The 16,767-nt window shown below is 35.5% G+C and overlaps 1 protein-coding gene across 2 annotated transcripts; it reads left to right on the top strand.

Annotated features, from left to right (window-relative positions):
• Positions 1 to 1,940: 1,940 nt before the first annotated feature.
• Positions 1,941 to 16,278, top strand: LOC132122049 (protein FAM117A-like). 2 transcript variants are annotated; one of them, XM_059531910.1, is made up of 8 exons: positions 1,941 to 2,288; positions 3,133 to 3,272; positions 3,896 to 4,015; positions 4,186 to 4,272; positions 13,087 to 13,215; positions 13,331 to 13,478; positions 15,776 to 15,896; positions 15,999 to 16,278. In XM_059531910.1, the coding sequence occupies exons 1-8, from the start codon at positions 2,132 to 2,134 to the stop codon at positions 16,177 to 16,179; spliced, it is 1,083 nt and encodes a 360-aa protein (XP_059387893.1). In that variant the 5' UTR covers positions 1,941 to 2,131; the 3' UTR covers positions 16,180 to 16,278. The 2 variants fall into 2 exon arrangements, with proteins under 2 accessions (XP_059387893.1, XP_059387892.1); XM_059531909.1 differs by having other exon boundaries at positions 1,942 to 2,288; positions 15,752 to 15,896.
• The last annotated feature ends 489 nt before the right edge of the window (positions 16,279 to 16,767 follow it).

The following is a 16,767-nucleotide window of genomic DNA, read 5'->3' as shown; positions in this document are numbered from 1 at the left end:
TGTTTTTCATTGAGTCATATTTGTTCACTGTGTTTATTGTTTGTCCCCTCTTTTCTTGTTTTTAGAACTGTAACTTGACAAACACTTGATCCAAATACTTAAAAAGCTGTGTCGTTCACTTCAAACAAACATGAACAAATAGCTTCAGTGTGATTTTTAGATTGTCTTTTAAAATCTAATTTTATTTTACATGACAAGGCAAATCAATTTGGTTAACTGTACCTTATGCACTATGCCAGCCAGGCCAGTAGATGGCGATGTCACTTTGTGCAGAAACAGCTATTTGGCATAGGCCAATTTGTGTTTTTGTTGTTATTACATAGACGATAATGGGAACAATTTTAAAACGTTGCACTTTAAAATTTGTTTTTGCACTTGTAATTTAAAACTTTTTTTTTTTGGTTTCAGGCCCCCAAAAGAACCGTTGTCATGTAAATGAATGGCCAAAACCTTTTCTTTTTTCTTTTTTTTGTTGAAAATGGTGTTTTGTAAACGCCCTCTTAATGTAAACCATCAAACCATTTTAAGTCAAAAGTAGGCAAAGGAGCCAATGATATAAAATCTCATAACCGCATAACGTTCTGTAGTCTCACATGGACTGAACTCATAATTTTAATATATTTCAAACTTGTGCCTCCTCCAGATGTCACGGTGGAACTCGTTACAAATTGACTTGAATTTAAGGTCACCACGACCCAGGGGTCAAGCAAAGAACAAATGTCAATTATGGGTCAAAGGTCAGCATCATTTGTTCACTTTGGACTGCTGCAGTAAAAAGAACATAACAGAGGTGTCTAAATGCAAAATTGGGACCAGTAGCTGAAAATTTGCTTGCATAAAAAATGGGACCATTGATTGATTTGACAGCATGCAGCAAAGTGAAGCGAAAGAATGACTTTTGAACTTCAAACTGACTCAATTCTAAAAGGTTTACAAAAGACAAAGGGCAAAACAAAAGCCCTTCCTGTTGGATGTGGATGGGGTCAAAGAAAGGATATTTTCTTCAAGTGAAACTCAAAATGGAATAGACCAAAAAAAAAAAAAAAAAGCATTCTTGGATCACTTTATATCACTCTGTTTCAAAATATTCTTTGAATGGTCAAAATGTCTCTCAATATTTCTATTCCTAGAACACTCTGCAACCCCAAACCATGAAAAAAAGCAAATACAGTATATGTAAACCATAGATAACAAAATATCAATAAAAGGGTACTTTTCAAATAAACATATGACAAATATAAGTGTCAGAACACTGACCACAAAACAGCTCTTCTGCTGAAATGACTTAAGATAACAATTAATTTACAAATTCAGAAGGTGTTATCTCACACAAACTCCACCCTGCACAAACTACCACTGATGGAAGTTTATCTCCAACAATAAATGCTGAAGACACCCACAGGGACGTGACTGTTACACCCGTGGAAGAAATACCACATCTACTGTACATATAGATATGAAATATGTCAAATAAGTTGTTTAACTTACAGTTAAGTATTAATAAACCCCAGGGTGCCCGGTATGCCAGCCATTGTTTAACTGTAGCATCTACTGTATTTGCACTTGTACACATTCGTTTAAATTTTATTATTTCAACTTTTGCTAATTTGTCAGTCTGAGTACTTACAGTACAGTGATTAATTTAAAACTAAAAGAAAGTGACTAAGACACGCAACCCGGGACACGGTTTTGATTTCATGAGGTTTCTTAGTACAATACTGCACCCTATTAGGGAATAGGCCAAATTTTAGCACACTTAAAAGTATTAGACTCGTTAGAATTTTGTTGTGCGTGCAAATGAGTAATCATTAAATTAGTTTGGGATGAAGCCAAAAAAAGTTTACGTTATTTCTGGATTGATGTCTTATTACCCAATTACCTTAACGCAGCTATTTCTTTTAACGAATCAAAAGGCGAATTCTACATGGATCCGCCTACTTCCTAAAATGAATGAAAGATCCTACACATACTAGCGTTTTGAGAGGTAGAGATCAGTCTGAGCAGCAAGTAGCTCTCTTACCTTTTATAATAGTTTACTTGAAAGCGATTAAATAAGTATATCTTCTAGTCGTATATCAGGTCTAGTTAAGAAACTAGAAGAGACACATTTAGAATGGCTAGATAGCTGGAAATGGCCAGTTGGAAAAGGACAAAAATCGCTCACGACGCCAGAGTCCGTGTTTGTGGAGAGATGAAATTGTCCAGGAGCGGATCAGGTCTCCAGCCTCTCAAAGCTACTGTTCCCTTCACGCTGCACAAACCAGCTTCCGTCACAAATATCACTCCAGGTGAAGTATATCATACACATCAGTAACTATCACGATCTGAGCCACTGGATGTCCTTCTTGAAGATCAACAGGAAATGTTATGTGAATGTTTGCAACTGCATTAGTACTTTAATTTGTTTCTTCATGTGCTATAAGGATCTGAACACATACATTATTTAATTAAACTTAAAATGTATGTGCATTTAATTTATATTCAGTTTTCTTCCCGAATTTATTGGTGCATAGCAAACAACACATTTTCATCATCACCTTCATCATAATTAATATTTTAATTATAAACAGTGGCTGTATATTTACTTTAAACAATTAAGTTATGCTTGTAAGATGACTGGTTTCATTGGCATACTGTATCATGTCTGATATACTGTAGGGGCTACATAAAAAATCTGGAATTCCAAAGGAGGAAGTAAAGATTGAATGAAGAAGAAAAATTTCAGTAATCAAATAATACAATTTGTGACACTGATCATGTGAGCTCCTTTGTTGCTTTGTTTTAAAGTTTTAAATTCCTTGCATCCATTGAAGCACAAGGTGTTCTTTGAAACATCCCAAGTCATGCTAGAAGACATGATCATCTAGTTTTGTTCATATCAGACAATCTTAATACTAATATATAATCAAATCATGTTAATCTTTACAGCTCAAATTGGTATTCATACGATCTAATGTATATAAATAATATTATAATGAATAATAATTAGAAGCATTTTATGATATAGACCAGTGAATCGAAAAGGTTTAAAACAAAATATGATATTGAAATGTATTTCATAAATATTGCACTACACCACGTTGTCTCTTAGTAGTTTATTCCTCATTAAAGTTTACTTTCTTGTTTCTTCAGGTGAACAGACCAAAGCAGAGTGGCGTTTGCAGACTCCGATCCAGCGCACAGTATCTCTGGATGCGACTGTGGGGCCGTACTTGCAAGGCCAATGGCCCAAAGAGGATGACAGACATGGCAGGGAAGACAAATCCACACAGGTGAAAGGATGCATGATCCATAATCAATTCTTAATAAAAGTTCAGCTGACTCACCCAGGACAGATGTTAATATCAGTGTAAACAGGGCCATGCAGTACCATGGTACGTATACCAAAAGTCTTTGGTACTCTCTGACACCATCACTGCACCATGGTTTGCTCATCACATCCTATGATTTACTGCAGTCCTAATGAAATTTAACCCTAAGCTCAGATGTGAAGGGAATTGGGTGCATCAGCTTTTCTCATTTTTGTAATATCATCTGTTTTCTGTTCCTCATTACATAAGTGAAAATTTCACTCTTTCTTTCATATAATCAGATACTCCTTATATTTTAGTCTCTAAAAATAGGTTTATTTGCACTTGTAGCTGGTTAATAGCTAAATATCTAGTTGTACTAGTTCACTAAAACAGTGTCAACCTTGTGAGTAAAACAAGGATGTAACTAAATGGGATGAATTTTAATTTCTTTAAAAACAGGATAAAAATGCACCATGAAAGTAGTCTGTGGGACTAGTGCAGTATTCCAAAGTCATGAGGAACAGATGACAATACAGTATGTTCTGAACAAGAGTCTTAAGTTGTAGTTTTATGTGATGTTAATGTTGATATTTTTGTAAAAGACACCACACACATGGTTAGGTGGAGATGAAACAACAGCTGTTGGATTTCACAAGCGTTCGGCATCATGGGGAAATTCAGAACATCTCCAGGATGGAAGTGACGTGTGTGCAGATTCATCTGTAAGTCTCATTGCACAATAAATAAGATTGCAAACTGCGTGAAACTATAGTTCTTGTATGGTTGCTTGTACTGGGTCATGTAAGATTGAATATATCTACATCACACTACATGCATCTCTATGTCTGCTGTTTTTTCTCTCTTTTCTATCCTTACTCTTTATGTTTCTAAGATTTTTAAGCTGAAACAACAACTACAACAGAAGAAAAGGTCAGGTGTTCTGGCTGGCAATCAAGAGAAACTGCACAACCAGCGTCAGGTACTAACATACACACATACTGTCATTCTCTTTTTCAAACACTTCTATGGTCCCTGGTTCCTCATTCCCAATCCTCATTTCCTTTTTCAACCTAAACAGATCAAATGGAGCTATTTGCAATTGTGGTCAAATGTAATTAAAGAGTATGCTGTAAAAAGTATGCCATTTATGCACTACTAGCATCGCTTGCAGAATTACAAAAATCAAGCTTAATTAAAAAAAATGAAGCATATTTGCAAACACCCCTTACACTCATCAAGGCGTTATGGATATACTTATCTATACAACAATCAATTGGGAGAGATAAACCCATGGATGGTGTAGTCAATGAACAATAAAATGGTTTAAGAGAATGTACTTTGAGATAAAAACGTCTTACAAACATCACTGAAAGTACAAATGGCAATTGGTGCTTTTTATGCTGTCAAAATAGCAGTATTTTGCACTACGTAAGTGTTAATAGTGGCATAGATAGTGTACTGTAGTGCACTTGCATGGAAATCTACATCATTGCATGTCATGTACTGTATCAAAATGTTGCAAAATATTATTGTCAAATTAGAATATAATTCTGGTTTGTGTTATAGTTTAGGAAAGCACATTCTTGGTTGCACCAAAAGCTTCTTGACAATTCAAATGACTTCAGTGGTCTGTGGGTGAAGCCTTCAAGTACACTAAAGTGCCATATTCTGACACATGTACACAAATGTTAGAGGAAGTGTGGAGGATTGCAAAAAGTAACAGGAAGAGTGCTTGTATCAAAAACTCTTCTGCTTTAAACATATGCTGGCTAGCTGCAAACACTTCCTATAGTTTTTATAGTTTCTCAGTTCTATTACAATTGCTTGATTATTTCATAATTTGATAATTCCAGTTTAGTTTTAGGTAGATATAATGGTATTTTGTTATGCCTGTTGTTTTTGTTAGTTTTAATGCATCACAACATACTGTTGCACCAAATTATAGACCAACAATCTACAACCTCACACACGTAGCACTTTATCAGATATGTACTGTTAATTTGGTATTTAAGCAAACTTCAAAGTTTTATTAGTCCTGTGTATAAGAGTGCAGCATACTACAGTATTCGCTGTCCATCAAATGTGTGATAAATATTTGCCTTAAAATTAGCCTTTTTGGCTATATTTACCAGTGTTTGTAACATCCTTTATTCATATCCAGGGCGTTTATAATTCAACAGCATAGATTGGATGCACACTGGTTCATTTTCGTGATTGTGTCAGTTTTGTGTGCCTGTGATGGGCTGTTTTATACAGTACAGTATGTTGATAAAGCTCTTCCTTTCTGTGTGATTTTGTTAAATATATAAATTAATACTTGGGAGATCATTTAATCCGACTATCCAGCATGAATTGAAAATATAAAAAAAGCTTCTTTGTTTTTCTTTAGTTTTTGTCTCATGCTAACATAGAAGTGTTAGCATTTAATGAAGTGTAATATATGATATGTGCTAATTTTAGCGTTTTTTAAAATGCACTGCAAGGTTTTTAAAAGTGTGTGTTTGTGGTTCACTTACATTACAGGCAGGGTTTGACATTAACTTTTTTGCTCACCAGCCAATGTGGCTAGTGGTTTTCCAAATTTACTAGCCAATCAGCATTTTCACTGACCACAATTTTGTTGTTGGTAAATGACAATTAAATGACTGAAATTACCACATACTAAAATGTATTTAAATTGATTTCCAGGTTATTTAAAAAATATATTCCAGGTTATATAAATATATATTATACAAATATGAAATATTGAAAAAAATGATGCAAAGATAAGCTACTTTTAAGTATTAAAGTAAACTGCCAGTAGGTGGCAGCATGTAAACGATTCGTTCAGACGTCTAATTCAATTAAAATTGAAGCAAGTGCCTGGGCAAGTTGAGTAAACTTAGGATTTATGTTAAGACTGTGTTTTAAAGGTGCCGTATGTACTGTGCTGTATGTACGTTTTTGCCCATACTAAAGCATAAAAATACCATAATATGTATGTTTGAAGATTAAGAAACATGTTTAACAAGTTAACATACTTGTTTATTTGAAAAACAATGCTACAGTCAGAAAATGTGCGTTCCGGTCCGGAATGTAGGTCTCTATTTTGGTTTGTGAAACCCTCCCACTGCCAGTTTACCCAATTTATTTCGGCACCTCGGTTGCCAGTTGGCAGAAACCACAGCGGCAACCTGTGTGTACATTAAGTCTGAGGAGGAGGAGCCAGGTAAAAAAAAAACCCTCCAATATTTTTATTTGGACTGCAATACCTAGTTCAACCACTCTGTGTCAACCCTGCATACATCCCCTCTAAGATCTAGTTTGACCAACTAGCAGTTAACCAAGGGGTAACCAGTCTTATATTTTGGATTCAGCCTAGACTAATCTATGTTTTTATGTAATTAATTAAATGAATTAAAAGTCTTAAAGAATAAAGTTAGATTTTCTAAGATTTCTAAGATTTTTCTAAGACTAGTCTAAGTCTTATGCCCTGTCTTTATGAATGGATCACTGAATCATTGACTCAAATCATTCAGTAACGTTTTGCTCAGAGATGTGCAACTGTTCAACTTTGATGTTTGTAACTATTTTCGTTAACCAAATCAAGCAAAAACTGTCAACATTGACATAATGTAAATAAAATAAAGTTGATCGCAAAAAAAAAAAAAAAAAAAAGCATTGCCAATAGTGTACTAAAATCTATATTAACTACTTGTTTGAACTCTTGTATAAAATCAATGTCAAATTTGCAATTGTGGTTTTTAAGCAAAACGTAACTCTCTTGGTCGTGTCCTGTTCCTTAATTAAGCTACATGTATATGTTATAAATATAAAAATTACATTTAATTTTTACCGCAGTATGCTCTTCTGTGTGCAGTTACTTTTATTTATTTTGATTTCTCAACGAGATTGTTTCACATACGGACAGACTACATAAACATCAACTGACCCGACCTTGTTGGTTGATTACTTTGCTGATTAGGTTGGCCTTGATTATCAATTATCGATTGCCGTTTACACCAAATGTAATAAAATCAGAAGCATTCTCACCCAAATTTCAGTGCATCCCTAACTAGTTGTTTTATACACATCAAATGTCCGGTTAGGCAAGTAAAATTCTTTCACTCACCCATTAAAAAAAAAGCACTTGTCTCATACAAGCATTAATTTTAAGCTCTATTACTGTAGGGTATATAAAATTCAACCCACCAAAGTGGGTATTGGGAGTGACCATATTACCCCCCACTGCTGATACCCGCATTTGGTGGGTGTTAATGTCAAGCCCTAATTTGGCACATATATACATATATATGAGGGGCCGTACCAGCCATAATTCATTCTGGCACTCTCACACACTTACATTCTCCTTTCACATACATATATTTTTGCTTTCACACACTAACATTTGCCTTACACATGTATACATTTCTACTCTCACTCACACACACACACACACACACACATTCTACTTTCACATACATACATACATTTGTACTCTCACACACTTACATTCTCTTTTGACATAAAATGTATGTATGTCTGAAGAAAATATGTGTATGTGAAAAGAATGTATGTATGTGTGAGAGAGAGTATAGTGGAAACAGAAGGCAGGTCAGGTGCTATCAGGGTCACTGGGATCAGCATGGCTAAGGTAGATGAGGCAGCCGGAGAAGTATTTCAGCAAGCTATGTGGGTTTTAAAAATAAATAAATGTATAAATATTATCATCGTGAAATGCCTCGTCCTTTGAGTGAGTTGTGATTGAGGACGCGGGCTCAGCCTTAGTGGTGTTGCCAGATACATGTATTATAGGCGTCTATGGATTTTTATTTATTTGTATATTTCTCCACTTAATTTAGGAAGTGAATAAAGAGGGAGGTTAGGGATAGTGATATATTTATATTAATTCCATAACTCAAGATTTGGACTCATTGGGGTTTTTTTTTGTTTTTTTTTTATACCTGGCAACGCTAGGGTGGCATGGTTCAACTTTTTCACGGTTCGGTTTTTAGAGTCACGGTTTTCCATACAGTTCGGTATGTCCTATGTTTATGGAAAAACTATACTTTCTAATAAAAATAAATAAATAATAATATTCTATCCAACTACAAGCAACAGCACAAATAAATATAACAGAGTAAAGATACAAACAATAAACAGTGATTTTCATTTAGTTTTTTTTTTTTTTTTAGGCAGGTCTAGCATAAGTCTTTAAGTACAGAAATTGAATAAAGTAATCAAATGTAAAACAGCATATTATAAAAGCTTTTTAATCAAGAGCAGTGAGTGATTTCTTTGTTGTTGCTGTTCGATTAATATAAAGACTGTCACTTTAAGAGAATGCACTGATAGAGTGGCCTGCGTTCAGCCGGCTATGTTTGCTGAAGGATACTTACCAAGACGGTCATTTTTACATAATTTTTGTGAATTTGTCCATTTAAACAATACTTTAGAGAGAGCTTATATTTGCACGCGTTCTGAGGCGTGGGTTTGCACGCATGCATAAATCTTCTGTTTAAACTGACAAAGCGTAAATGAGTTTAAACATATTAACGTGTGCTGTTCTATGGAAGCATATGGGTAGCAATATTCAATTTGGGATGTAATATGTAAAATGACAATGCATTTCTGTATTTACATTTACATTTTCCAATACATTTGTGCAACGTTTGGTGCAAAATGAAATTGAAAATGAAATTACATAATTTTCATACACCAGTTTTAATATGTAAAATGAATACTAATTTGAACGCTTTATAAGTTGCAAAATGAAAATGAAAATGTATTACAGAAATGATTATTAATGTATAACATGTTCAAGCTAAAACTGTGGCAAAATTATCATTTAAATGCTATTTTTCACAAATTATGTGTCCAGCTACATCTGATTCAAATATTATGCTAATTAACAGTGAGCGGTGGTTTCAGACATTACAGTGCTTCACTACAGTGACTCTTATTCTGCCTGAAAGAATGAAAAGACCAAGCTGAAGGTGGGGCGATTCGACCAATCAGATGAAAGCAGCGTTTCAGCTCCGCCCACAAGTGCGAATGAAATATTGAAGCCATAAACCAAAATGATCAAAACGTACACGGGCCAACTGTCTAGTCCATGTTCTCTCACTTGAATCCTCTTCTTTAGATTTGAGTCTCTGACCTTCTGCAAGCCCCGCCTTGTTCACGCAATTATTGACATGGCGGGAGGGGGCGGACACGTCGGCTCGGAATGCATTTTCAATGTGGACATTGAATTTTGCTACATTCATTGCGGGACATTGAATGAAAATGCAATCGTGTCTTGACTGTGAGTGTTAATGCATTTAAGAAAAATAGCATTTAAATGATAATTTTGCCACAGTTTTTGCTTGAACATGTTATACATATCTAATCATTTCTGTAATACATTTTCATTCTAATTTTGCAACTTATAAAGCGTTAAAATTAGTATTCATTTTACATATTAAAACTGGTGTATGAAACGGCAAATTAAAATTATGTAATTTAATTTTCATTTACATTTTGCACCAAACGTATTGTAAAATGTAAATGTAAATACAGAAATGCATTGCCATTTTGCATATTACATTCCAAATTGAATATTGCTACCCATATGCTTCCATATTGTTCAGGTCTCATCTATGCGCGCCCGCTATCAGAACACGGGTGTTGACTGAATAAATGAATGCTCATATTCCAGCAGTAATTCACATTGATCAAGAGTGAATTGTTTGTCCAGGTTTTTTTCTCTCTCTCATCGCTATTGTTGTAATGTCTGGGAATCCAGAATAAGCATCCATCAACAGAAACATATAGGCTATTAGTTGAACCCAGTTTGTTTTATGTGCTATTTATAGCAAACCAGCAAACCATACAGATGCTTTGTCAGATTTAAGTTGAACCGCGGTCCCAGCGCGTGCCGATCCGTGTGGGGTGAACCAAACGGTTCGGATTCTTTTCAGCGAACCGTGCCAGACCTAGGCAACGCTAAGGTTAAAAACAGCGCGGTCAGGTTATTCCTGACAGGAGGCAATTTGGTAACACAGAGTTTTGATCATCATGATGTATTATCTTTTAGACAGATGCACTGAAGACAGACACAAAGAGGAGAGAATGGTGGCACAAGCAGAGAAAATACTGTATCAGACCGAACAAATTCATTAATATACTGAAAGAAAACCATAATTATGGAATTAGGGTGGGGGTGAATATGGATGTATTTCTGACGAGAAATGACTGTCTTTAGAAGTTTCAATGGCATTTTCTTTTTCCTCTTACAGTCGTTAAATGCATATTAAATGAGTGTTAATTAGCGCAGCGCTGTACAGCAATAATCCAGAAAACGCTTCTAGTGTTCTGTAAGCGCCACCTGCTTTCAGAGATTGAATTAGCATTTTCATCAGAATCAGAAAGAGCTCTATTTCCAAGTGTGTTTAACACACAAGGAATTCATCTTGGTTTCAGGAGCATCCAGTACAGAAAGTACAAACATAGTGCAGATGCAGACATGTATATAATTAAGGTAATAAAACACTAATAATAATAAATAGTAATAATAAAATATTCATTCAGCCCGTCTGATGTTTTTGTTTTGTGCAGTTGCTTCATGTTGCATATATTTTTGTTTGCTTGTTTGCTCGAGGTTAGTTTGGCCAGTAAAAAAAACAAAACAAAAAAACAAACAAAGAAAAAAAAAATAAAATAAAATAAAATAAAATTCATAAAATGAAATAAATTGGCAACGAGTATGGGAATTGGTTCATTTGTTTGTAAAATAAATAAACAAATAAAGAAAATCTGCAATTGGAATCGGTCATGAAAATCTGTGCATCCTTAACTGGAATAGAGTTAGACCTTACTGAAAGACCTGAAAAAGCACTATTATCTTTGAACTATTGTACCTATTAGCACAAAATGGTTATCATTTATTACAATACAATGTTAGTCAACAATGAAAACAATAAGTCTTATTTATTGATTGATTGATCGTGGCAAGGCCTGTAAAAATGTTGCCAGGGCAATTAAAAAATTTAAACCACTGGCCAAACCAGTCAGTCAATACGATCTAAATCAGAATCATAACACTTTTACACAGACCTGTTGAACCCATAGGTTACAAAATGATAGGGTAAAGTTAAAAACTGAAAATATGTACATTAGGGGTGTAACGGTATGCAAAAATCACGGTTCGGTACATACCTCGGGTTTAAAGTCACGGTTCGGTTCATTTTCGGTACAGTAAGGGAAAGAAATGCAAACATTAAACTGCAGGTTGTTTATTACTATAAACTTTTTTTTTTTTTAATACTTTTTAATAAAATATATATAAAATAAAAATAGAATAAGAAATAAAATACTGCTGCAAAGTTCTCCACTAAATAAAATGCTCTCAGTCTCAAACCAATATCATATAATAAAATATAATGAAAGATATAAATAAATAAATATGATTACAGTGCAGCATTACCAATCCCAGCTTGTAGGCCTGCTTCACCAGAACCGTGTCTGACACGGCTCTGGCGCGCTGCTGCTGCTGTAAGTGACATAGAGGGAGACCGCCGACAGACCAGGCTGTTGTCTTCATGACAACAATATCTATACTTCATGTTGAGCATAAATATAAAGCCTACTGATAAAGGACACCGTCAACAGTATTGATGGCAAAATAGACTATGTTTGACAGGTGCAATATTTGAAAATCGATAATTTATTAATTTATTTTTTAAATTACATTTATATCTGAATTTATGTCAACCTATAGACTTTCAAACATCAAAGTGTCATGAATTAATATGTATTTGTGTACAAAATGACATTTAAACATATTTTCCTATTCTATTTTGCCTGGAAACGCTTCCAACACGCTTGCGTGTCGTGTGAAAAATAGGCGTCGGTTCTATTTCTAGCATACACGCGTTTTCCGCACGGCTCAAGCCGCGCCTGAGATGCGCGTCTCACGCAGGCAGTCTAAAAGCTCTAACCTGTTGAGCCGAATTAAAAACGGACACGCCACGCAGCTGAGACGCTTGCGCCACGCATCCAGTGTGTCGCCGGCCTTAGAATCAGCTGCAGGGCACGATTTGCGCTGAACGCGGAGACTTCCGCCACTTAATATGTTCGTTTGGAAACACGAAAATGAACTTATGTTCCGCGCACAAAATATTGCATTCTGTCATTCGGTACACACGTGCACCGTACCGAAAGCCCTGTACCGAAACGGTCCGGTACAAATACACGTACCGTTACACCCCTAATGTACATGAAAAGAAAACAAGATGACTTTGAATAGCATTATTGTAAAATTGTGAGGAAGAGCTGAGCAAGTCTTGCACATGTATTTCCTGGTCTGAGAGTGACTTCCTGCTTAAGGAAGTAATGGATACTGAGAAATTAAAAAAAGGTAGAAATATATGTATGTGAAGGAAGAATGTGTGTGTGGTGTGAGAGAGAGTAGAAATGTATGTATGTGAAAGGAGAATGTCTGTGTGTGAGAGAGTAGAAATGCATGTGTGTGTGAAAGCTGAATGTATGTGTAAGGAGAATGTGTATGTGTGAGAGAGAGTAGAAATGTATGTGTGTGAAAACAAAAATATATGTATGTGAAAGGAGAATGTAAGTGTGTGAGAGTACAAATGTATGTATGTGAAAGGATAATATTATAAGTGTTTGAGAGTGCCAGATTGAAATATGGCTTGTACGGCCCCTCATACATGTATGCGTTGGAGGGCCTTCAAGTAAAAATATTGTTAGATAAGAATAAAAAGTCATTGTAATAATACTAATACCAATATGTTTGTGTTTATTCTATTCTCAGTCCCCTGCTCTTTTAATCCCATCTGCATCACTGACTCGACTGCCGTCACGTCTGCGTCAAAGTGAAGAGAGACTAGATCAGGAGCTGGAGAAAGTATTCACACATCACTCATCAGTTCACCACTGTGGAGTATGTCTAACACTTTTCACTATTTTAACTGATTGTGAAGGCTGATATCATGCAAAGCTGCATATTGAAACTTGCATGACTGGATGTAACAGTTTCTTTTTTTTCTGTTTTTAAGCTATATGAGGTTCCTGATGGCCACAGGGCTCCTGTTCCTCACCTGAGCTCCAAGACGGGATTTCAGATTGGTTCTTCCTGTGTAGCTTCTCACTCTTCTTCTTCCCCATCCACATCTTGCTCTCCACAGCGCCATCTAGATTTCGAGAGTAGGTCTCCTTTTTTTTTTTTTTTTTACTCTTGTTAGTACATCACCACCATATTATTCCTGTCAAAAACGTAACTGTATATTAGGATGACCAGACGTACATGTTTTCTGGACACAGTTTGGTTTTTTGATGTCCTATGACTGGAAATGTACCGTTTTTTCAGCACATTCAAAAAAACCTTTAAATACCCTGCAAAAATTCCTGACCAGCATATCCTGCTGGTTATCAGAGCAATCTTGTAGTAATGATTTTCACCAATAGAGGGCTGCATTTTACACTGATTAAGTTCATGTAACATTGTTTTACTGTTTGTATGTACTATATAACAGGGCGCGTGATTGGTTGGCATGCTATTTTAATATATTCCTAAATAGAGCATCACAGTCCGAGCCCGAGAGAGCTTTGGTGCCGGAAGTAAATTTCCCATTCATTTCTCCCATTGACTTTCGGAAAAATCCGTATCTAAAGAGTTTTAGAGCATGTGTGAGGATAACCAGGTACGGCTGAACTCATAAGCATATAACATATCATTTCGAGTGAAAGAATTAAAAGAAAATCCAAAAAAAGTTAAAGGTACAAGACTGTGTACATATTTTCATTTCGAGCGCAAGAACTACTCATCCCATAAACCACGGCGCCTCACTGAATTCGACTGAAGCCACAACCGTGAACGAGCCTTTTGAGCGACTTCCAAATCTGTTGACGGCCGCCCGTGCAAACTTTTTCCTCCAGTGAATTTTATTTTATATAGTGAATGTGCAGTAATAGCAGTTCTTTCAGTATTAATCGTGTAAATAAATAGTGTTTTATATAAGTATTGTGTATTGATTTTTATATTGTGTGCGTGTGTTTGAAAGTGGTTAACGATAACGTCAGCAACATGGTGCAGTGCTTTGTACCTGACTGCAATCACCCCTCAGTCGTCAACACATGTCGTTGCCATTACACAAATGTTCAGTAAATGCACAAAAAGGTATACCTAGGCTAAATATTGTTTTGACAGTGGCATTATAAAATGCTTGATATGACTCATACCATATGAAGGCTACAGTAGCCTAAAAGTAGCCTAGCTAAAGTGGACGATAATGCTAACTACTGTTAACAACCTCCCTGCAAAACTTTCATGGCAGCCAAGGAGATCATGATTGCACTGATAAGTCTACCGTGCAAAAACGCAACAAAGGTTTTTATTTTATTTTATTTTTTTATTAATGATCTTCAGTCTTCACGGACCTTCGAGGGGTTTAACCAGACGGTTACACAAGCTCCACCAATCAGATGCATCACTGTGGGATTGTGGGATTGTTCAGGATTGTGGGTAATGAAGTACTTAGCCAAGACATCGTGAATAAAAGGCATTTATCTCAAAACAAGGTTAGTGCCCCATGAACCTTTGGCGTTTATATGAGCATATACTATCGCTTAGTACAGCCGTAGCTGGTTTTAAGTCAACCATGTATGGTTATGATTTTATGGCTTCTATCCCAACTGTCAATGCAGAAATTGTATTGAATTTTTACTTCCGGCTGTGGGCGGGACTGTGATGCTCTATGGTCTGCTCTCACAACACCGTAATCTTAAAGGGACAGTTCACCCAAAAACTCATCCAATAATTTTTTCCATCGTATTCTTGCCTTGATATTTTGAAGAATGTGGTAACCAGGCCACTGACTTCCATTAGATGTCTTTTTCTTTCTACATACTATGGACGTCAATGGCTACCAGCAACTGTTTAGTTACAAACATTCATCAGAATATCTTCTGTGGTGTTCGACAGAAGAAAGAATCTCAGAAACTTGCAGATGTTTGAACAACTTAAGGGTGACTAAATTATGAATGAAGAAATGATTTTTTTGGGTTAACTATCCCTTCAACTATATAACATGGTGAAAGTACACCTCTATATTAATAAATCAATAAAAATTCCACCATTATTAACATTGTAAATCTACCAATAGCTTTTGTTTTCTAAAAATGTTACACACATTTGTAGTGCTATACTTTGAATCTCAGATATATGGAAAGGGTCCATTACACTAGCAGCAATTCAGTTTGCAAAAATGCTCTCAAAATGATCTTAAACTGCAAAATAATAATCCTAATTAGGGTTAATAAAATCCATTTTTAAAAAGCATTTGATAAAAACATTTGAAAAGTTAAAAAGGTGTAATTATTATCAATTGTCAATTGATATTTCAAGTATATTTTCACTGCTGTAGTAGTACATGTCCTGGGTTTCCTTTTCGTAAATCTGGTATCTTTAATCTGAACAGACTGTGATATGGCTCTGTCCTCAGTTGAAGAGGTCAACTCGTGTATTGTGACGGTGTCCTCATCACCACGGCCCAATAACAGCTACAGCTTTCAGAGAGATCCACCAGAAGGTTGTGAAAGAATCCGAGTGTGTGAAGAGAACATGTAAGTAGGCATGCCATTCTAGAGTGTTGCTACCTGTATGTGGTTATGTACATTTATAAAGCTATGGTTAACTCAATATTGACATTGTGCATCTTCTATCAGCCTTCCATGTTTGGATCAAGTGTATGTGTCCACCTGTCCTGACCCCAACAAAGTGAACTTCACCACACACACAGGCTCAGCTTTCTGCCCTGTCAATCTCCCCAAGCCCCTTATACCTCCAGTGGACTTCCTGATCTGCAGCCTCTCAGTTTCTCCAGGGTCCTGCTGGGTGGGACAGTGATGAGTCAGTAAAACAAACAAACAAACAAAGAAACACCCCCAGTGAAATCAGCATCTGCGTGGGAGAAATAGAATGTGATTCTCTTTAAAAACAATCAGTTCTTTGGTGTTTAATGTTGAATTTTGCTAATTCTAATAAGAGAATACCAGATTTCTTTGTGGCTCAGTGAGCATGCTGAACATATCCAGTTGGAATGGCCGATTTGATAGATTTATAATTTAATAATTTGGGGTTTTATATAATGAAAAGTATGTCATTTATAGACAGTGAATGATAAATAGGGCTATATATATATATATATATATATATATATATATAAATATATATAAAATGAATGGTACTATTAGGCAATGATTGTATTTTAAATCTGCATTTGGCAAATGTATTATTTTTTTTATATATGTACTTTAGTTATGTTTTGTTTTGATTATTGAAAGTTTATTGAAGAAAGTATTTGGGTGGATTATTACAGTCATAGACCATTTCAGTAGGTACTGTATATTTGTGTTCTTTGATTTGAGGTAAATGTCACAGTTATGCTTTAATGGTACATTTACATTCACCATTTTTATTTTTTCAGAAGTAGTG

This window comes from Carassius carassius, chromosome 40 (assembly GCF_963082965.1).
Source record: "Carassius carassius chromosome 40, fCarCar2.1, whole genome shotgun sequence".
Classification (NCBI taxonomy): Eukaryota; Metazoa; Chordata; class Actinopteri; order Cypriniformes; family Cyprinidae; genus Carassius; species Carassius carassius.
Note: the sequence above shows the minus strand (reverse complement) of the source record. Positions and strands in the feature narration are given on the sequence as shown.